Consider the following 22,282-nt stretch of genomic DNA (forward strand, 5'->3'; position numbering starts at 1 on the left):
AAATATTCACACTGTACTGCTGCACATGACTCTAATATAGATAATATTGATCAGCTAACAGTTGGAATATCTGACAGATGATCAATAAAGGAGACTGCTGCTCGTTTAACACCAGTTCAGAGATCATTATCAGTTATTAAGAAGATTTAATGTGATAAAAATCAATAACTTTAAACAGTCTGGAGCTCATCCGTGAGTTTAGAGGAGTTTCCTGATTCTCGTTCTTGTTTTGGATCACAGCTCGTAAAGCAAACATCACCAGCGGAGGAAGAAAGTAGGTCCAAACCATTTTCTCCTCTTACGTCTGTAATGTCAATTGGCATTGTTGGCCGCCTGCCGTGTCCGCGTCGCTCCGCCCCTCCATGTGTTGGAGTCTGAGTCCGGCGGGATAAGGGCAACTCGTCTCCTCCTGCAGCCGATCAGCTGGACTTCTTCCCAGGGAGGCACAGGAAGCAAGAAGCCGGAGGGAGGGAGGGGGACGCAGGCAGAGAGCCGCCCGGACCGACCCGACCACATCCAGCCAGAGCACGGGGTGTCCGCACCATGTCCTTCAGCCCAAAGCACTCCACTCCCTTCTCAGTCACCGATATTTTGAGCCCGATGGAGGACAGCTACCGAAGGTTTGGAGGGATGGATCACGCCGCGGGGAGCCTCGGGTCCCAGCTGGGCGCCTACCGGCAGCAGCAGGTCCCTCAGCCCGGTATGACGCATCAGCAGCAGGCGCAGCAGCATCAGCAGCCGCCTCATCTGCACCATCATCACCACCACCATCACCATCACCACCTGTCCTCCTCCACTTCATCCTCATCCTCCTCCTCTTCTTCAGCCACAGCAGCAGCAGCCGCCGCAGCTCTGGGACCCGGCGGGCCCTACCACGTGCCCCACGGGGTGCCGCAGTTCTCCGGGGCCGTCGGCGGGTTCTGCAACAGCGGCATCGGGAACGTGGGAGACCTGCCGTCCTACCAGGAGACGGTGCGCAGCGGAGGGGCGGCGGCGGCAGCGGCGGCCGCGGCGTGGTACAGCAACCCCGAGCCCAGATACCCGACAAGTAAGAGGAGGTTCTGCTGAAAAAGTTTGTTTTTAACAGTTTTACGCACAAAAAGTGATTTTCAGCGCGATGGATAAAAATGCAATGTTGCTAAAAATCTTTATGAACTTCAGTGTGTGTGTTCGGTACTTGACTGGACTTTTTACTAAATATTAAAAAAGGCACATGCATCATTATTATGTTCCTCTATGAGGACTTAAAACGGGCCTTTTCTGAATTCAGCTTCTAACTGATTCACTTTGACTTTCGACATTTCCCTGTGATTTAAAGTTAAAATCTGTGCGTCACATTATTGTAGCCTACGTTTGTTTTATTAATGAACAGCTCACAGTTTAACATTTGATAACGGGGTAGAGGCCTAAAATTAATTAGAAAGTTATTTAATAAAAGTAATGTTCGCTTGCTTTCTACTCTTTTCGTCTTCTAAAGCCTAATTTTTAAATACAATATTTTCTTCTAATGTTTTAAGATGTATTTGAACATACCATTAAATTCAGAATTCTACTAAAAGATACAGGTGTTTGCTGATAAATGTAGGCTAATGATTAGATTTTGAGGAGAATGTTAAATTTAGCAGTGAGCTCGTTATTTTTCATTTAAACATTGGTAATTTTTCTCGCCAAGTTTCCAGATTTATGGGCCCCTCCGGCGGGATGAACATGTCCGGGATGGTGGGCAGTCTGGCCGGGATGGACTCCACAAAGTCTATGGTGTCGCTGCACGCCGCGCCGCGCAGGAAGCGGCGGGTGCTCTTCTCTCAGGCGCAGGTGTACGAGCTGGAGCGGCGCTTCAAGCAGCAGAAGTACCTGTCCGCCCCGGAGAGGGAGCACCTGGCCGGACTGATCCACCTCACCCCGAACCAGGTGAAGATCTGGTTCCAGAACCACCGCTACAAGCTGAAGCGGCAGGCCAAGGACAAGAGCACGCAGCAGCTGCAGCAGGACGGTGGAGGTGGAGGAAGCGGTGGAGGTCTGTGCGCGACGACCCACCGCTCCTCCTCCGTGTCCCCGGTCCTCTCCAAGAAGAGCTGCCGGAACGACTCCAGCGGCTCCAACCAGATCGGAAACCGACAGGGCGGCTCGGGAGAGGCCTTGACCGGGACCCCGCAGCAACAACAGCAGCAGCAGCAGCAGGTGAACCAGCTGTCCTCCACGGAGGAGCTGGAGGATTTGTCCCCGAGTCCGCCGCTGGGACTGCACGCTCAGATCAACATGACGCAGACGGACGCGGCGCTAATCGAGTACACAAACAGCATGATCGGCTCCAATTTACTGTACGGGAGAACTTGGTAGGGACACCGAGAGGGAGGACAGACCGCATCGGGCCTGTGGGGCCTCGTTGCCGTGTTGGATTTTTGAGAGAACCCGCTGCAGGACACAAACAACCAACAGACTTTTCTTTTTCTCTCCGTGCGTAAAGTTCTGGTTCCTTTACGCACACAGGGACTCAAAAGACACTCGGTGGTTTTGAGCAACAAGGCGCAAAAATAAACTATTTTAGAGCCTGAACCTGTTGAGAATAATGTTATTTTCTCCCTCTGCAAAAATATCTGTGAAGTCTTTTTTTGTTATCGACAGCTGCTGGAAACAAAACCACTAAATCTGATCTGAGGGGATTCAGGATGAGGCACGCGGCGATGCTTCCCGGTCATTTCTACGACTAATTAAATTATTGCAGGTTTATATATGGGCTGAAATCTACAGCTACTTTCTCGGTTGGAATAAAACGAATTGAGAAATATTTTCAGTGGATGTGAAGTCATCAAATATTCTTTGTCACCACTGGTTTTTATTTGTTTTCAGTATTGAATAAATGATATTTCCATTTTGGATATTTCGATGTTTTTTTATTGTGCAGGCTGAAGCGAAATCGTGGTTATTTTCAGTGGGGTTTTTTTTTTTAAATGGAGTTTGGTGCAAAGACAATTATAATTTGCAGCAGGCAACAAGCCGCAAAACGAGTAGGAATGTGGATATAAACGGTGGTTTGCGGCGCAGCAGTGACGCGCAATGTACCAGAACCTTCTCCAGAATCTAAATCTCAAATCTGAAGTAACATCAAAAAATCATCATTTTTCATTTTGTGAGGAAATCTTGATTCCATTGGACATTTATCTAAAAAATAGGTGACTTTTAAAGTGTTTTGCTTTTAAATTTTAGTGTGAAAAACCCCACATCGTTTCCTCACAGAGGAGATTTCTCCCATAAGACAAATACAATCCAACATCAATGTTTTATTTCACTTTTTTTGTTCTGAAACAGTGAAGACTTCGGAGATTTCTCTCAAAAAATAAACACAGGGGACACTTCGTCCTTGACTCACTTGTATTTTACAAGTTTTACAGGCCTTTCATCTTAAAAATCACAAGTTACACATTTTTTTTTTGAAGTAGAATAAAAAGAAAAAAATTCATTGTACAAGAAGACAATAAAAATGAAAAAACATGACATGTCTCCCCTACAAATAGTCGCCCCCACTAACCCTAAACCCCTGTCCCAAAGTCCAACATCACTTTGACTTTAATTCCAGTTATACCGGCTGGATGGAGGAGGAGGAGGGTAACTTCTGCTGGAGCTGTAGCCCTGAAACACAAAAACATTAGGAAGATTAGATGCATCTACAAAAACAGTTAACATGTATATAATAATAATTCAATTTATTTCTAACAGTTCATTTTTTAAATTATTTGTTTTTCACCTTCCCCTTTACTGGATCAAATTTTAAGAGCTAATCAAATCAGCAGTTTTTATTTAAAAAAAACAAAAAACAAAACGCATAAAAAACTTAAAAAGAAAAAAATTCTTATTTCAATTGAAATGTTTCATGTAATGTGTTGGAGAGTTTCAAGAACCTTCAAACTGACAGGAATTAACACCTTTGTCAAACTGAGCATTTTTAGAAGATCTTTTATTTTGTCTATTGGAGCATCGTCATTTAAAAAACAGGTCAGTTTATACAAACTATATCACAAAGAAATCACTGGAGCTACTTTCTACTGAAGAAGCAGTCCTTATTGTGTGGATCATTCTGGAGCTTCGGCTTTTCTTTGTGTGAAACGAAGAATTGACCGAGAAACTGAGAAAATGTGGAGGAAATTCTTTTGCAATGTTTGTGGGAGTGAACGGTTGTTGATTTCAACTGAACATCTGAAGTTTACTGAACATGTTTTCTCAAGTTTAGTTAACTTTAATTTTGGTTTCACAATAAAGAAGGCTTAACTTAAGTTTGGTTGAAAAATTAGTTTAAAGTCTTTTTGTCAACTAAAATATATAAAGGCAGCAGCTGAAACAGCCCAAAATTATAACATTGTTACAGTTTAATTTTATTTAAGTATCTTCACAATCTAAATCTTATTCACTTCACTGGTTTGGGATGAAGGCTGATACCTCAAAAAATTAAATCTGAGAAAACTTGAGATTATTAAAACGATGTTGGACATATATCAGTGGAGATAAGTGGAAAAAGTAAGTTATTTTTGTGTGAACCGACCCTTTAATGCTGCTGGATGACTGAACAGTCTGTTGGTGATTTAAACAGTTTGAATCGAATAAACAAAAACAAACCTGAAATGTTTGAGAGGAAGTTCAGTGTTTAAAATGTAAAATTCAGTTTCCTCAGTAAAGTAAATCAAAGCTGAAGAGACACCACTGCACTGTGCATCAGACACAAACGAGCCCAACAAGAGTCAACTCCCATTTTGATTGTTGATCAATCAGAGGACGGTCTGTTGTCTGCTGTGTGCTGATTCAAACGTTCAGCTCAGGGATGTTTGTGTCTCATGAAGGTCAAATGTGGTTCCAAACATCCAGAAATGTTCAAATTCGTCCAGATTTACAGAAACTTAACATCATCAAGACAATGGAGATGAAACAATCAGTCGATTGACAAAAAGAAAATCCCCCAAAATGTTTGACATTTTTGCTGGATAAATTACTTATACTATTAAATGATTATCAAACATTTTAACAGTTGCAGCTTCTCATATGTGAGGATCTGATCCCTTCTGTTTTACATGATTGTTCTGTCAACTGAGGATTATTTGGGTTTTAGTCCATGAAAAGTTGTCAGACATTTTTACAACCCGACATTTTATAGAAATAAATAATTATCATCATCTGAAGAAAGAATTGACAGATAAATCGATAAAAAATAACACACACCGAATCTTCTAAAATACAGTTAAAAACCATGTTTGCATTAACACATTCATCAGCTGATGCTCTTTGAGAAAACAAAATGTAAAGACAGGATACAAATTTGACATTGTGATGAAAAATGCTTCCAGAAAATTGTTTTTTATGCCACCAACGACACAATCACCTGAAAGGAATTTCAATTCTATCAAAACGAGTGGGAAGAAATTTCAACTATGACTTGAAAAAAAAATCCGTACCAGCCACACTGAAAATTGAGATAAAAAACATCGCTCGGCCGGTGTCAGATTGAGCGGAGGTGCTGGAGCTTTAAACTATCAAAATTAATGAAAAAACATCCACACACTTGTGAAAAAATCTAGATTCTTGCACAGATTTGTGTTTTTGTGCGAATCCTTTTTCAGTCAGGAAATAAAAGTTTAACGTCTGCAACTCTAAAGTCATTTTAAAGAACTTTTCTAGTTTTTCAAATATAATGATCAGTAAGACAACACGTCCAGATATTTCAAGTTGAAGAAGAAACTTAAACTCCGCCCCCGGCTCATCACAATAGTTTTAAGGCTCATTTACCTGATGCTGTTGTCCCCGGTTGTCCCTGCGATCGTTCCAGTCTTCTCTCCGCTGATCGTAGCGCTGCTGGTAGCCGCCCGGCCCGGCCCCTCCCCGCCCGCGGCTCGCGTTCTGCTGGTACGATGACTGCTGCGACTGCATGGCCCGGTCCCACCCGTGACCCCCACCTCCGTACTGCTGCTGCTGCTGCTGCTGCCTGGAGATACGAACACATCACATCTGTCAGCCTCTGAAAAAGCCCCATCGAGTGCTCTCCAACAAGGTCTTAAATTAATATTTCCACCCTGTCGGAGCCCAGGTTGTGTTTCTGTCTAAAGTGGACATAAAGACCTTGGAAGAAGAGTCACCTGCTCTGAAAACTCAAATATCCCTGAGCCTGCTAAAGCAGTTAAAACTCTACAGCACAAAATAAAACTCAGATTTTCCAGTCATCTCAGAGTGAAGTTAGAAATACATTAACACAGGTTAAAACAGGTTAATTCATGTGGGCAAGGCCATGATGGAGACACAGTCACCTTTAATTAATTTCTGACGAGCTTTTACACTCGTTATCGGCTGGACGGTGTTAACCGGTGTGGATTAAAGGACAAAGAGAAAAAAAAAGTTTCACAAAAATTTTAGTTGTCTAAAATGACGTCAATGAACTGTTGTAGATGTTGACAGATCACATAAACATCGCTTTCTGAGCTGTGTTTTTTAAAACCAAAAACATGTCACATCAGCAAATATCCACACATATACACTGATACTGATATATCTGTGATAGGTCAATATCGGCCGATAATATCGACCAACTGATGGATCGGTTGGGCTCTAGTTTGCATCATAAAAGTTGGTTAGCACTCCACCAATAAACAAAGAAGAGAGAGATATATATATATATATATATATATATATATATATATATATATATATATATATATATATATATATATATATATATATACACACACACACACTAAGAAATCCATCTTTGCTCACAACATCTCAGCCTTTTCTACCCTCCAGTGTGATCAACTACAGTTTAGAAATTTCTTTTTAAAACACAAAAATGTGAAACCATCTGTGTCTTATCGGTATCAGCTTTGATATTAATTGTCGATTATTTTCGCAATTAATCAATTTGTTTTTTGGTCTATACATTTCAGAAAATTGGGAATAATATCAATCAGTGTTTCCCAAAGCCCAAGAAGACGTCCTCCAATGTCTTGTTTTGTCCACAACCCAAAGATATTCATTTTTTTTTTAAGTAGGACAGAAAGCAGAATATATATATATATATATATATTCACATTTAAGAAACTAGAACCAGAGATTTTTGACTTTAGCCTTTTCTTCAAAAAGAACTCTGAACTGATTAATCCGTTATCAACTTTGGGGACAATAGTTGACAACTAATCGATTAACTGATTTATTGTTGCAGCTCTCCTCATAGGGCCAAAATGCTCCTATTTTAAATATCTTCTTCTGAGTAATATAAACATATCATGTAATAAAAAAATGCTGAATTTAAGTATTTAATGATGTTTAAAAGACACACAAAAAACAGAAGATGAAACATTTGCTTGGTTGACAGAACACGAAGAACAATCTGCAACTATTTGGATAATTGATTTAAGTACAGAGTGAAAAAGCTCTAATTAATCTCTGGTTGCGGCATCTCATGTAAGAATCTGCTGCTTTTTCCACTGAACATTTGGGCTTTAGGACTGTTGGTCAAACAAAATCACATTTAAATGTGTCAGCTTGTGCTCTATGAAACGTCAGAAAATGGACAAAAATGTCTATCACAGTTTCACAGACTATTAACTGAAAAACCATCTCCAGATTAATTTATTAAGAAATGGTCATTAGTTGCAGCTCTAGACAAAGAACTGAGCAAAATTATTTTTTAGATTTGGTGGCAAGTTTCGTTTCTTGATTTTACATTAAAATCTGACTGTGCCACTTCAGAAGTTTTGATCGATTCACGTTGTTTCATTCCAGCCAGCAGATAAAACGCTGAACTCTCTGGTGGCAGCCTTCAACTCTGACCTCTCTAAACCCCCATCGACATGCGTTTACTGAGGGATTGAGCTTTTAAAGGAGATAAAACAGCCTCTCCTCTCGGATGACTTTGTGTCGATGCACATGAAAGAACAGAGAATGAAATGAACCATATTCACATATGGTTCAGATCGCCCTCAGCCCTGAAATGAGGCGTCCGTGGGACCGAGTGAAGAGTCGGCACGCCACGGCCCTCCAAACCTCAGCCGGACAATGTGTCAAAGCAACAGTGATATTAAAAGTCTCTTCTTTGTAACAATGAGGAAAGAAGAGAGTGAGAGCAGCAGCCCCATCCCTCATTACTGAACCATGTCACACTCTGACCAGCACCGGACTTAACCGAGCACTGGAATCCATAATCCCCTCTCTCCAAGTTCCTCCTGCATTTCATTTGGTCTGGTCCCGAGTAGTTAAAGAAACTGTTTTCAGTCGCCGCTAATAACTACTGACCTGAGGTGACAGCAAGCCACAATGGGCCTGAAAAAGTTGAACCAGAGAACCTGATTAGGACTTTGGAGAGGTCTGGAGCCAGAATCAATAGCCGGACTGTGCGGCCGCGGCGGAGGGAATGACGCGGCCTCCAACAGCATTAGTGATGCCTCATTAAGTTGCACAAACCTCCTCGAGAGAAATTTGTTTTAGAGCGATGGGGAAAAATCTTAATTCAGCAGCGGCACCACCGGCAAAGCCCCCCGACGCAGGAAGACAGAGCGCTGGTGGAGAAATCAACGAGGGGATTTAGCCAGAGACGAACTACAATAACCACAGACCGGGGCCTTGACATGTTCAATGCACGAGTTCTACCTGTGAGTCTAAAAAGGAAACGGAGGGGAAAGGACGAGAAGTTTTCTTGCAAAACAATATTTCTGACTTAGTGTTCTTTCAATAAATGCCTTCACTGAAAATGTAACAAAGAAAAGTCAAAAGCTAAAGTAATTTTCTTTTTGGGATCACTGTTTATATCCAGCCTAACCACAGGAATAGACAGGAGGCACATGCCAGCACACCGACCGTGAACCTTACTTCCTCTGACAACCACAAAACGCATATAGATACACAGACACGCACACATATGTATACGTATACACATTTTTATAACCAAGCACACAAACCGGCTAACTCACCTTGGATAGTGGGGCTGCTGGAAGGGGGGAGGCGCTCCCAGCAAACTGTTCTGCCTGGAATCTGCGGAGAACAAAAGACGACATGTTCAGAAGTGGTTCTACCGGGTTAAGTCTGAAGTTTTTGAAGAAGCAGGGAACTCAGTCCTTGAAGATTTCTCCTGAATTTCACCAGAATCTGAATCTTTTTTTTTTTTTAACTCGATATGAAACCAACAGTACAGTGCAGAATGTTCTCAGCTGCTTTACCTCAAAGTTTAACGTGATTCAGTTTAAATACTCGACAGGAAGGAGAAATATTTCACATTACTTCATCTGAATCAAAATTTCTGAGTTAAACTGCGATGAAACCTGAGAAAATCCTCTAGGCGAAACTGGAAGGATTTGACATGAAACATCAATGCTAATTAGCCCAATTCAAGTCAGCTTTAACCAAAAAAAAAGGAAAAAAAAGAAAAATACCAACTATTTATTTCTGTCATGGATACAGAACGAATCAGTTGTCATGATAAAATTAATCTCTTTCAAACGTCGAGTCGTGCTGGGCTCTGGGGGTGGAGGGGGTGAGGAGGAGGAGGGGGGAGGCAGTCGAGGGAGAGCCGGAGCGCTGCATTTGCATTTTTTGTTCAGAAAATGAAATAAGCATTCAGCCGGCAGCATTGTGGACACCTCAAGTACCCTGGTTCCATCGCTGCAAGCCCTTCACAAAGACACACTTAAAAAAAAAAAAGGAGAAAAAAAAAGAGGAGCTAACGGCTTCTTCCAGATTCACTGTTGCCAAGGCGATGACCAGCTGCGAGCTGCGGACTTGTTTGTTTATAGGGGCAGGCCTGCTGAGTGGTTCAGCTCAGGGTGGGTGAAGGGTGCCATGAAAAGGACCTGGAGACTCACATTTACAAACCTGTCGGTGTAAAAATTCTGATTCGACCGATACAACTTCACCGAGGCTGATACAGGTGGAGACATAACAGTTGGATATTTATTGATCATCAGGCTGTGATTGAAAAATTATAACACAATAACTTTACAACTATTGATGCTACAAGATAAGACATCAAAACACCCGCACTAGTCACATTCAATTTTCTTTTTATCGATTACTCTGTTTAGAACTGAAACTTTTCGATGAATCAATAAGGGAACTGTCAAGGAAATGTTGTAAAAAATGATCTAGTTACAGCTGGTTTTCTTCATCTTCTATACGCTCGTTTCCAAAAAAATGTACAAAAGGTAGTACTAATACTAATCAGCATTTTCTTTCCATTTGCTTAATAGAATATCAGGAGTTTAGTGCATTATGATTAAAAATTGGTAAAGCTAATTTTCCAGGTAGGTGCCATTAAATCTGAGCAGAAGAAGAGGACACAACAAGATGATGTAATTAAAAAAAGTGTTTGTTTCAGTCTCCTCATTGCTTCACAAATGTTTGAGGATTCCATCTTAAGGCAGCTTAAGGATTTATTCCACTGCACTGTGTCAAAGTCAGGTAAACTTTTGAACACGTCACACGAATCACTACTTTTCTGGTATAATCTCACTTGCACCAGGGAGTTTAGCATAACTACCGTCCAAGCTTCCAGAGAACAAATATGTATTTACATGATCCGAAAGATTTATCACCAATAATGTTGCTTGAAATTTTGTTTTAAAACAAAGATCTGAAGGTGATGTGAAATGGAGACAGGTCTTGGGAAAACTTTTACTGAACGTGTTGACATGAGAAAATTAAATGTGTCCTGACTTGCAGCTTCAATAGATTTACAGGTTTTCTGTCAATTTGGGAACCAAAAATTGAATCCGCTAAATGTTTCTTTGTGATGTGAGTGACCCGACAGTAACATGGGACTCTTACAATCCCCAGACACGCTCATGATATAATCAGAAGTGTTCTGGTTATTGTGGTTTTTTTTTAGCCAGACTATCCTGTTCCCTTCAGAATGGATTATAATAACTCTGATGATCCCTCAACTTTTCATCTCGCCCCATCACAAGGTCATTTTCTTTTAAATTGTCCAATAGTTCAGTTTACGACCAAATACCTGCTGACATTCCCATCAGCCTAAGCTGTACTTCTTGTTTATTGCTAAAAAGCTAATGTTAGCATGCTAATCTAACATGATGAACATTACACTTCGTAAACATCAGCTTGCTAGCATTCTGACAGAGCTGTTAGCACGACTGTAAACTAGTCTTGTTTTTCTCTTAAGGCTCAGTCCTAATAGACGCTCCTAGAACACATGTTTCAAACATATTTTGCTTCTTACGACATAAAAGCTTGAGCATCTGGAGCATCACCACTTGTTTTGGGATTTCCATATCGAAAACTTTTTGATCCCATTTCCTAAAAGACTATATTAGTGTCCTACTGTAAGTTTACATTAGAAATTAATTAGAAATTGAATATAACAAAACAAAAAAATGACATTTAAAATGTCACAGCAGGTTTACAAGTACTTGGCTAGAAAGGAACCTCAATCATGTCGCAGGTGTCACGATTTTGATTTTAAATTGAAAGTCAATGAAAGTCTTTGAATTTCGATGATTGAATTTAAAAAGGCAGGCGATCACCCAGGGCAGGTTTGCATAACTGAACTTTGGAACAAACTGAATTTCTATCTTTTGTTGTTTATTGTTGAATCACTGAAGGCTGGTATTTTAGTTGATCTTTGAACTCTAATTATTTAAACTTGTCTAACTCTAACCTGCAAAAAACCCCCAGGATAAAGTCAAAGTGTTGTCTTTTTTAAAGAGCTTGTTTTTATGCCCTGACAACTGTCATTTATATTTTCAATGATATGTTGATCTCGACAAATCCAGATGTGTAACGTCTGAGCTGTCAGTGCCAAATATTAATTTTAAATTGAAAATCAGATCGAATTTTGACCTCAAAATCAGAAGTCAAATCGAATAGTACATTTGGAGAATCGCGTTGACCCTATGCCAACAGGAACAACAGATGTTTATAAAAGGCCCAGTATCAAATCCACTGATTATAAAACTCTGGGGCACTAAGGAGACGTTTAGGCGTTTTAGACCTCATGAAAGTCATTTAAATGGAAGGAAAAACTGCAATAATGTGTTCATGAGCCGATATCTTAAAAAGGAAAGTCAAGCAGGAAATCTTCCACCAGCTCTCTGCTGGCTGCTGCAAAAAGTAATAAAAAGACACAATTACAAGCCAGCAGGCAGACTGCTGTCAGCACATTATCATTTTGTTTTTGTCATTCAGTTTTCATGTTTGATTATCTCCTCCACCAACAAACTTTAAGTGGACCACCCAGTTGGGCTCCAATTATAACTCTACAACACTCTGGTCTTCTTTTCCTCGTTGCCAGCGATGACTCAAAAGAGAGAATTACAAGTGGACACCTGTCAATCTCCTTAATTAACAATGATCTGAAAGTGTATAGACCTCCAGTCTGCGCCGGACAAAAGCCAACAAAGGATTACGCTTTAAATCCTTAAAACACGCTGTGTCCACTGTATTAATGCAGGGATTACAACTGCGCTAAACAACTAAACGTCTCTCTCCAACTCTTTTCAATTAGTTCAGCGACTATTTGACTCAGCTCCCTTCCAGCCGGCTCAGGTCTGACGGCAGAAGCAGGACAGTAACTTTTCTGTCCGCTGGACAAAGACACTCCCAAAACGGCATCTGCTGCTTCAACAAGAACACACAACTCAGATGAACGACAGCTGAGGACGCTACAGTTCAAATCAGAATATTTTCATTGATGTCAACATATCCCAAAAGAAGGACTCTGCATTGTTACTGCACATGTTACTGACTAAATGATATCCAATGTCAATTTAGGGTTGCAACTAATGATTAATTGAGTATTTGTTTGGTCTATAAAATGTCCAAAAATGCTGATCAGTTTCCAAACGCCCACGATGACGTCCTCAAATGTCTTGTTGTTCACAACCCAAAGATATTCAGTTTACTGTCAGAGGATGAAAGACACCAGTAGGTAGTCATATTTCAGAATTTTGCTTTTTTTCCCCTTTAAAAAAAATAAATAAATCAAATCGATTATTAGAAATAGTTGGCAACTATTCGATGTATTTTGGCAGGTCTCACTTCTGAAAGGCATCAGTGTTTAATTTGAGCAAGTGCTCGGATGATACTTGTAAAATGTACATTATCTGCACAGGATACATGTTTCAGCCAAGTAAAAGGTGTGTTGAACTGCGTTTCTGATTAAAGAACATTCTCATTGGTTGGCTTCATTTAAGTTCTGCCAATAGTTCTCTTACTCTTGTGATCAATAACATTGATCTGAAAGCCAATTCTGAGGCTTTTCTGTAAATAGCTTTCGTGAAAGTAAATATAGCAACTTCTGATTAACTAGCATCAATTTCAGGATTAAAAGTACACTTCCAATTAGTCCCGCCCACCTTACATTTAAGTCCCGCCTATTCCGAGTACAAATACAGATAATGGTGTACTTGCTTTTTCGTAATAAAAACAATGTCTAAAAAATTGCCAAATGTTGATTTAAAATCAGGAACTGACCAACTAAGAAGGTAAGAAATATTTTTTACTACATTTTGTTTGGTACTCAAAAAATATTGAGGTACGAAGCCCTTCAAGTCACAAACAGTTGAAAATTTGGTGTGCTATGTATTCAACTGGGTTCCACTCATACATTTTATATCCAAAGAAAACCGTTCATACAATAAATTTGTTATTAAACAATATGATATGAGCACTGCTAGAGTCCACTGCTAAACAAGAAAACTGAACTATTGTCAAGTCTCAAATACCTTCTAGTCTATTGGGCTGCAGGATAATAAAAAAATAAATAAAAAAAATTAGATATCACGATAGCTTCATGATCAGTGGGAATGATAATTTTTGCATCACAATATTCATTTTCTCAAAACATAAAATTATCAACATCACAATGTGACATTTGTTGGGGTCTGTACCAAATCAAAAAGTTTTCTGACATCCAGAGAACAAGATTTGTAGTTCAGGACGTCTCTGCAGCACTACAGTACTTCATCATTATGCCGTTTGTGGTTTTCTTTTTTTAGTAAAATGTGTGACAACTTCTGTGATTTGGATATTGCACTTGGCCAATATTTCAGTTAGAAATTAGATTTGAAGAGGTTTCTTTCAAAGTCTGATACATCACTTTTAAGCTCAGCAGCTTAGCAGAAAGAAACCAATAAGGGGGAATAGAACTCAAACACAAACAACATTGAAGCTTCCGTGAATGAAATTCTTTTGAGAAGAAATGACAAAAATCTGCGGGACTGCTCCGAACACTCTGCTTTAAGCAGCCCCACAGTAAATATGATGTTTTATGAGACATATGAGGTTTGAGAGGACATTTGTTATCACAGCAACATGTTTTCTGTGACTCCTTGTCATTGAAGTTGGTCTACCAGCCTGCCTGAGCAGCTATTATGTGCAGTTGTTATTCTCAAGTGGTTAGGGAGGCTGGAGGCTTATCAGCCACTGTGGCCGCTGGATGAAACCGTTACTTTGCTGCCCTGGTTAAAATTTGGTGTCACTGTGTGTCAAGACAATAATGGCCACCAGCAGAGACTCCCCCGCTGGTTATTAAACTCCAGCTGGCCCGGCTGCAGTGCACAAAGCACAGCAGCATGTTTCAGAGGCAGCGTGTTGACACATCACTGCAGGAGGTAGCAGCGCCGTCAAAGGGGGAAGTTAACTTTGGTTTCAACCCTCTTCACAGCGCATCACACACCCAATCAAACGGGATCCTCCCGGATGCTTTTATCAGAGGGGGCCACTGTGTCCAGCGCAGCCACTCGACAGTCTCATTACCGGCCCAGGTCTCCCACAACGCTAATCAGCCACCAACCCCCCCAAAACCACAAAAGCCCAGAGGAGCAAAGCCTCTAGTGATTATTGGCCGAGCAGAGGATTGGCCCTGAGAAAGTGTTAGCCGGACAAAAGCAAGCTTCTGGCCTCCTGCTGAAGGATAAGGATACTTGTCTGGATAATCACATTCCTAGGGATGCCAATATTATTGTTGGCCCAGGTTAAGTTCACTTTTTACCTTCAATGTTTGACAGAAAGTAGAAAAATCCCTGAGTAAATTGTGTTATTGAAAAAGACGAATTCTTCCTGAAATCCTGTTCTAGACCAAAATTGAACATGTGACCATCACAGCTCAAAGAAAAGTCAAAGGTTTAGACAAAAATGAGCAGAATTCTAAAATAATATCATTGCTTCCTTCAATAATGGCATTTAGGCACCATGTACCTAATAGATAATAAACCTGATATGATAAAAATCAGATGGAGAAAAGGCACAATTAACATTTACAAAGATTTACATTAAAGTAATTTCTTTAACGATGATGGAAAAAATACAGAGTGAGTCAGATTTAAAAATAAGGACGTCCTGGTCCGCTAATTGGCAAGTTTAACATTAAGAACGAGCGGCAGAGGCCAGCAGAAGTGCCGCCGCAATCCGGAGGAGCCGAAACCCCCCATTTGCATCAAGTGCCACCAAAATAGCTGCAACTCCCCCGCACGCTATCAGTGGGCAGATGAGATTATTCATCTACTTGCAAATTGGCACATCAAAGTCAAACTGGAGAAGAGCTGGCAAAGGAGCGCGGGGCCGAGGCCGGGACGAGCGCAGAGCATGATTAGGAGCTGGGAGAGAGATTCTGCCTCCATGTGTGACGAGCTGCTCAACCATCCCTCACGTGGTGAACAAAGAGCCGTATAAATATAGACCAATAATATTTATGTATTAAACAGCTGTGCATACAACGTGTCCAACTTTCTCTGAGGGGAATAACGGTGGAATAATGGTATCTGTTGGTGTACCTGTCGAATGGATTTTCATTTTAGGCATTTAGATGATGCAGTTTGTTTAAAAGGCTCTATACTGAGAGTGGAGATGCTGCGGTGCTCGTAAAGTAGGTACGTAGTTTGTAGGAGCTGATGTCGGGTTGTTTCAGTAGTTTTCCTGCTTCAGAGTTTATAAAACTTGTTTAGAGGAAGTTATAGAGACATGAATCTGCACATGATCTTTGTTTCAAAGAAGAGATATGAACATGAGGAGGGATGTCCCCATCAAGGTTTGATGAAGTGTTGATTAAATATGACACATTGAAATAACAGCTACAGCTACTCTGAGAACCAGCCAGTTACTGCTCTAATAACTGGCTGGCTGCAGATATACACACCATTTTTGGGAAAAAGCAGCGCTTGCAAAATGTTCACACAATTGTCGCTAGTAAAGCCACTTCTAATCGAGAATATGTCGAAAAGAAAGTTGCAAATTAGTGAAGAGGCACAGGCGAAAAATGAGGAGAATCCTTGAAAACTCTGAAATTCGGTGAAATCATGGGATTCTTGCGCACTGATACGCTTAGCTGGACAGCCAACCAGATTGATCTCTCTCACCGACAGCCTCCGCCGCCTATTCTACATATTCGACCCACCAAAAGGCACCAACAAGGGCCGACTAGTGCCAATGGTGCGTGACACACAGCAAAAACTAGGGCTGCCGAGAAGCTTACCGAAGATGTGTCACTTGCTATGACCTGCTGCCAGTGACGTTTGTCATTTTAACAGTCAAAAGAGATGCTCAGCTCCGACTAAAACCAAATGATTCCACACTAATCTTTGCTAATGTTCATTAGAGTTGGGCTTCAGTGAATACGCGTACATTATTTTGTGCTACAACACCAAAAGGACGAGTAGAGTTCACGAAAGATCAGACTTTGATTGGCTTCATTTTAAACGATCCTTTAAATCTGCCCTGATGCAGCTCTTAGGATCGTCTCGGCCTGTCTCTAAACATGACGTATTCTGTAGAAAAGAGAACATGGTGAATACTATCACTAAATATTAATTCAAGATTTAACACCGATTGGTTCAATTCTGCTACAGGATTAATTGAAGCACCGTTTAATCTAAAAAATTATGTAACTTATGCAACAGTATAAAAGAGTAATTTATTTTGATCAAGGAATAATGGCTATATTTCAGTAACAGACACATATTTCCCCAGTGTTTGCCAATTGTTATTTTTGCTCATTTACTTCACACTCTTATATTAAATTAGCTTGTTAAGTATCACTAACCACGTCATTTCTTTTTGTTTCTTGTAAAAAACTATGTCCAAAAGCCTCGTTCAAAAAACAGTCTAAAACTTTCCTAAATATTACAGTTTGTATTATTGTATTTTAGCAACCATTTATCCACCAATCTCCACCAATCATTTTATTTTCTGTTGTATGTGCATCAGCCGTTTATGCAACAAAAGCCTGTGAACTTGATGACCAGGACCACAGGGAGTGTAAAAGCAACAAATCAGAAACCACCTTTTATAAAAATTTACCATTCTTCACAAGCAAAAACACTCAGAATAACTCATGAACACTTGCTTCACAGTGACCCGTCTTTTCATGAAGAGTAGAATGACGTTTTGAAGGAGAAGAAAATTTGCTCCAAAAGAAAATATTAGCTGATCTTTAAGCGGAGTGGTACAATAAGTCGGGGTGTAATAATAGAGAACAAACTGCATTGTCCAACACAAGGCTACGGCTGTGAATCCATCCTCACCCACTTCATGATGTTCATTCATGCAGTAGTTTGACAAGGTCTATTTACTTTTTACAAAACTTTGAACAAAGGCTATTGTTCAAATGTTGTAAACTGATAAGTCTTTCTTTACCAACATGGCTAATTTAATTCATTATATCCATATATGATAAAATGTTCCGTCTATTGTAGATTAACTAACACCTTTCAGGATGTGTTTGTGTGTGTGTGTCTTACGTTGATAAGACTGTTGGCCCCCGCTGTGTTGAGGACGGTAGTTTCCTTGTTGGTAGTTGCCTGGTGGTGGGGCGTTGCTGTACTGTCCTCGGCCACGGTTTCTGTTCTGACTGTGACTGAAAGAAGAGAACAAGTTTAACTGTTAGAATGTAAATCAGAACAACACACTGTGACAGAAAAGACTATAAATCTGTCTTCATTCACCCTCTGAGACTTCTTTTAGGCTTAGCAGCAACACGGCCACATTGAAGAACAAAAAAGGAAAGTTATCACGGTGGCAACTATTTTAACTTTTGTAGCGACAATTTTGAGGTAAACAATATACATATGTTCATGATAGACAAATCTACCAGGAATGTCAACTTGTCACCGCAACCCACGGCCAGATAACGTGTAGTAAAAGTTGATCTTGGTTCACCAACAGAGTCATTTTGAGCATTTCAAGAGACATTTTTTGGAAGAGCCCATACGCACCAAACCATCTAGAAATAGCGACATCTAAGTCAAAAGGCTGCACTTGAACACAACCAAAAAACTATAGCTGACACCTAGCTCGTACTTTTATTGTAAAGAAATCATAGGAAATCAAACATGTTTATAACTGAATTAGCAGAGCCGTTTATGCGATCGAGACACGCGTGTCATTGGCTGCACACACTTCAAGCAGGTAGCCCAGTTGGGTTGGAAATGCAAATCCCTGCCATGCCGAGTCAAACCGAGTAGAGCCAGGCTGGATGTTGTATATGGAAAAAACGCATCTATTCTAGGAAAACTGGAGGACTCAGGACAACAGATATGGAAACTTAATTTTACACCGCTTTTAGTAATATAACCACTTCCAATCAAAAGTACGTCTGACAAAAAGCTGTCAGCTGAAAAGCGTCCAACAAGGGCCGACTAATGCCAAGGGTACGGCACACACCTAAAAAACTAGAGCAACAGCCTATCAACTTCTGGGTTTCCAGCCCAAATGGTGAGAAAGTCCTGAGAAAGTGATATGAGCCAGTGGATTGACATTTAAACCCAGATATTCGTTATAGTGATGGCATTGTATTTAGGACATTTTTAGACCTTTAAAAGATTCTGAGAGCCTGGAATTAATACACTGGTTCAGATCTTACAAGTGATGTAACTTTTCTTCAGCTACTTTCACTAAAAGGGTTTCAAAGGTATTGATGATTGAATCATGAACACATTTCTGTTGATAATACAGCTTGACATGAGAAGGGTTGTGACTAAGCAGGTCGAGCAAGTCGTCCACTGATGGCAGCTCTTAAGGACAAATTAATAAATAATGAAGTATAAAACGTTTTTATTCTTTTCAGAAAGGAATCATATCACCTCCATCACATCAGGGGTGAACAACACTGACTGGACTTAGCACAAATCTTTGTCTCCACTGAACAGCAAACGATTTGAAATCAAAGCAACAAAAAAGATCTTTTTCGTGCTCACGATCCTCTGAGCACCTGCCTGTTTGGCCCCATCGAGGCACATTACCGCCTGAATTACTGAATTAACGACTCGGTTTAGGAGGAAAAAGAAAAAAAAATTGGAATACATTGTGTTTCTTCAAATCCGTGCATAATTAATTCTCAAACACGCGACAGTCAGACCGAGCCAGATGTTCAATTATTCACATTTCCTTAATGATAATATCAATGTGTGGAGGAGAGAGCTTAGATCATAATCAAGGATGGCTGGTTAATGGGGACCGTTAGGGGGGACATAAACATTTAAACACATTTTCTATTTTAAAATACTGTACTCCTCTCCCAAATCTGAATACTGAGTCACTGCAGAATCAGCAGTCATTGTTTAACACTCCTCACTATAAATTATATCATCATACCATGAATGATGGTTTAGAAGCAGCTGTGTGATCAGATTTAGATGTTTCTTTCTGGTTATCAAGCTGCATACAAACATGAACTGTGTGACAGGATTCTTCAAACCACTGTGTTTATTAGGGTGGATTTCATTAGACTTATAACATGGGTCTCATTTCAAATGTGGATGACAAAGGAGTAACCTTTTGTGAATATGTTTTCTGTGACACAAAAATATCAATTCAAATATCCATCTGTCTGCATTTGAATTGAGCAAATCTATTGTGTTTTCAGTACCTGACTGTTAGAAAAATACCATTTTGCGTAATTTTCATTTTGTCTCACTTCCTTCTTTAATTTCATTTATCCTTCTCACAGAGAAAAAGTTAGTAATGTTTATAAAATGTATAATTTCATAGCAGAAGAGCTTCATCACACCCTGTAGCTGTACAGATTTGAAAGGTAGCAGAGAAACTTACCCCAGAGCCCGGAAGCCCGACTGGTCCAGGTGAGCCTGCTGCCTGTTTGGGTTGAAGCCCAGCTGGGGTCTCCATGGACCCCTGTTCCCCCTCTCGTAATCCTCTGGTTTCAGAACCTTATCGGGAAGCCTGAAAAAACACCCAACAGTCAAAGATGCACTAAGGAAGATGTTAAATGAAGGCTCATTTACGCTCCCATTGTCTACGAAAGTAGATATGTCCGTTTCAAACAATATAATCGGCATCACTGCCCACATATGTCTACGCGTCCTTCACGTCGGCGCTGATAAGAAATACAACCACTAGAGGGCGCTGCTCTGAGCCAAATCAGTCTTGCATGGACTTCCACTTTTCATTCGCCACCATCCAACTACCATTTAATTCCCATATTCTCTATCTGTAAGCTTTCAGAAGATGTGCCGAGTACGGACAGAAGACTGCACGTCTAACGTTGAGCATAAATTAGCCTTAAATGGGTCAAACACAGGACTTTCCTCCCTGAGATCAGAGTCCATGCGAATTCATAACCTGACTTCTCATTTTACGCTTAGTAGCTTATTATTCTGGGTTGCAGTTTGGTTAGTTTAATAAATCACTGCCCCATACATATCAGGTGTTGCTGTACTTTTGTGTATCCTATCATTTTAAACTAAAGACTGTACGTTGGGGAAAGATCAAACAAAATGAGCATTTTGAAGACATCCCTGTGGGCTCATCCCTTTTGATAGACAACATTTTGTTATCACAACCTGAAGAGGGTGTGAACCGACTATAGCCAGACTGATACTTGAATTTTGGGGCAGATACTGATATGGTTAAAATACTAATATACTGACAAACAAAGAATATAAACAAGAAATACATTTTTTTTGCAATGATCCCTCGTCAAACAAACAAAAGATATGTCGGTAATGGAGGCTGGATAATTTACAGCTAAACAATGAATTTTACTGTCAGGCCAATATTGGTCAATAAACTCGGCTTACCAATATGGGCTCTAAAGCAGACACGTGTTAGTTTACTTTTAATGTGTCCAGCCCTTAAAAATAAGGGCTTTTTACATTTTTTCAAACCACCTTGAGAGCCTGGACATGGATCATTAATGCCATTTTATCTTTTGGTCATAAGTCTTATGACCAGGGCTGACCCAAAGTGGGGGTTACGGGCCACAGTTGGACCGCAATAGGTTTCAATTTGGCCCGGCAGATGGTGCTAGAGGAAACAAATGTAAATTAAATCTAAAAAAAGATAAAATGTAACTTTGGGAGGTAAAATGCCTTCAAATGTGTGGCATAATCTTGGTTTCATAATCGGAGAATGGTGGTCACTTTACACAGGGAATTTGGGAACTTTGGACCATTTTACAGCTTGACAATACAATAGGGGTTTGATTTTGGCCCTTCAAATGTCAGTCTGCTGTTTTGTCTCCTGAGCGTTAGGAGCTGCCAGTAAAGTTTTGTGATTGTTGTGACTTTGTTTGAAAGGGTAAGTCTGGTGATAGTCTTTATTTTTCTTGTTGCAAAGACCCGAACCAACAATGAATCTATCTATTGACAAGTACTGTGTGTAAAAATAAGATACATCGTCTTATTTTGACACATGCTGTCCTGCTGCCACAAATACTCACTAGAGCACCAGATGTGATTTAATCTGCTGCTGAAAATAGTCCCAGACAAAAGCACTATTTCCTCCTGTTGTTTGATAGAAACTACAGTGAGTTTTTAAAGTTATTAAAGAGTTACAAGAGTTACTTAAGATTTCTGTCTTCAATAAGAATATATGGGCTTTGAGCTGTGAGCCACAAACGGAGTAGGATAGTTGGAAATAACATAAATATAGAACATCAGCAGCCTTTAATGAGAAGTGCAAAATGAAAAACACTGTTATCCACACCTGAAAAGAATGAGGCTAGAATGTTTGGCCAAACATTTCTAAGATAAATACAGTTTAACAAAGAAAAACCCTCACTTGGCTCCAGATAGGAGGACCGCCTTGAACACAAAGCCCTCTGCATAGTACGGATCCTTGAACTTTACTCTGGAAAGCAGAAGAAAATCATTTCAATAGGACACAAATGGTTCCATTAGCTCACATTTTTAAAAGGAAAATGTCCCCTTCGACTCAGAATAATCCTCGACATGAAACATGACAAACTCAGGATATCTGTGATGAAGTGTTATCATTTTCCTTCTCAACCTGCCTCGTCTACTTCACCCTGTCATTTGCCACATGTTGCTAAATGTCTTTTCAGCCTCGG

The 22,282-nt window shown here is 40.2% G+C and overlaps 2 protein-coding genes across 5 annotated transcripts in view; one reads left to right on the forward strand and one right to left on the reverse strand.

Annotated features, from left to right (window-relative positions):
• The first annotated feature begins 378 nt into the window (after positions 1–378).
• Positions 379–2,431, forward strand: nkx2.4b (NK2 homeobox 4b). Of its 2 annotated transcripts, XM_084378356.1 has the most exons (3): positions 453–700; positions 827–1,048; positions 1,673–2,431. In XM_084378356.1, the coding sequence occupies exons 1-3, from the start codon at positions 544–546 to the stop codon at positions 2,338–2,340; spliced, it is 1,047 nt and encodes a 348-aa protein (XP_084234482.1). In that variant the 5' UTR covers positions 453–543; the 3' UTR covers positions 2,341–2,431. The 2 variants fall into 2 exon arrangements, with proteins under 2 accessions (XP_084234483.1, XP_084234482.1); XM_084378357.1 differs by having other exon boundaries at positions 379–1,048.
• An 837-nt stretch (positions 2,432–3,268) lies between these two features.
• The window catches only part of xrn2 (5'-3' exoribonuclease 2), a 43,911-nt gene continuing 24,897 nt past the window's right edge, over positions 3,269–22,282 (reverse strand). For 2 of the 3 annotated variants that reach the window (XM_084378350.1, XM_084378349.1), the window contains 6 exons: positions 21,994–22,062; positions 20,026–20,154; positions 17,718–17,833; positions 8,943–9,003; positions 5,773–5,968; positions 3,269–3,630 (listed from right to left, as the gene is read on the reverse strand). In XM_084378350.1, the coding sequence (XP_084234476.1) occupies positions 3,568–3,630; positions 5,773–5,968; positions 8,943–9,003; positions 17,718–17,833; positions 20,026–20,154; positions 21,994–22,062 (634 nt within the window). In that variant the 3' untranslated portion in view covers positions 3,269–3,567. Of the gene's footprint in view, positions 3,631–5,772; positions 5,969–8,941; positions 9,004–17,717; positions 17,834–20,025; positions 20,155–21,993; positions 22,063–22,282 lie in introns of all 3 variants that reach the window. The other variant, XM_084378351.1, reaches the window with a different exon arrangement.

Source organism: Pagrus pagrus, assembly GCF_965226575.1.
Source record: "Pagrus pagrus genome assembly, chromosome: 16".
NCBI classification, from domain to species: Eukaryota; Metazoa; Chordata; class Actinopteri; order Spariformes; family Sparidae; genus Pagrus; species Pagrus pagrus.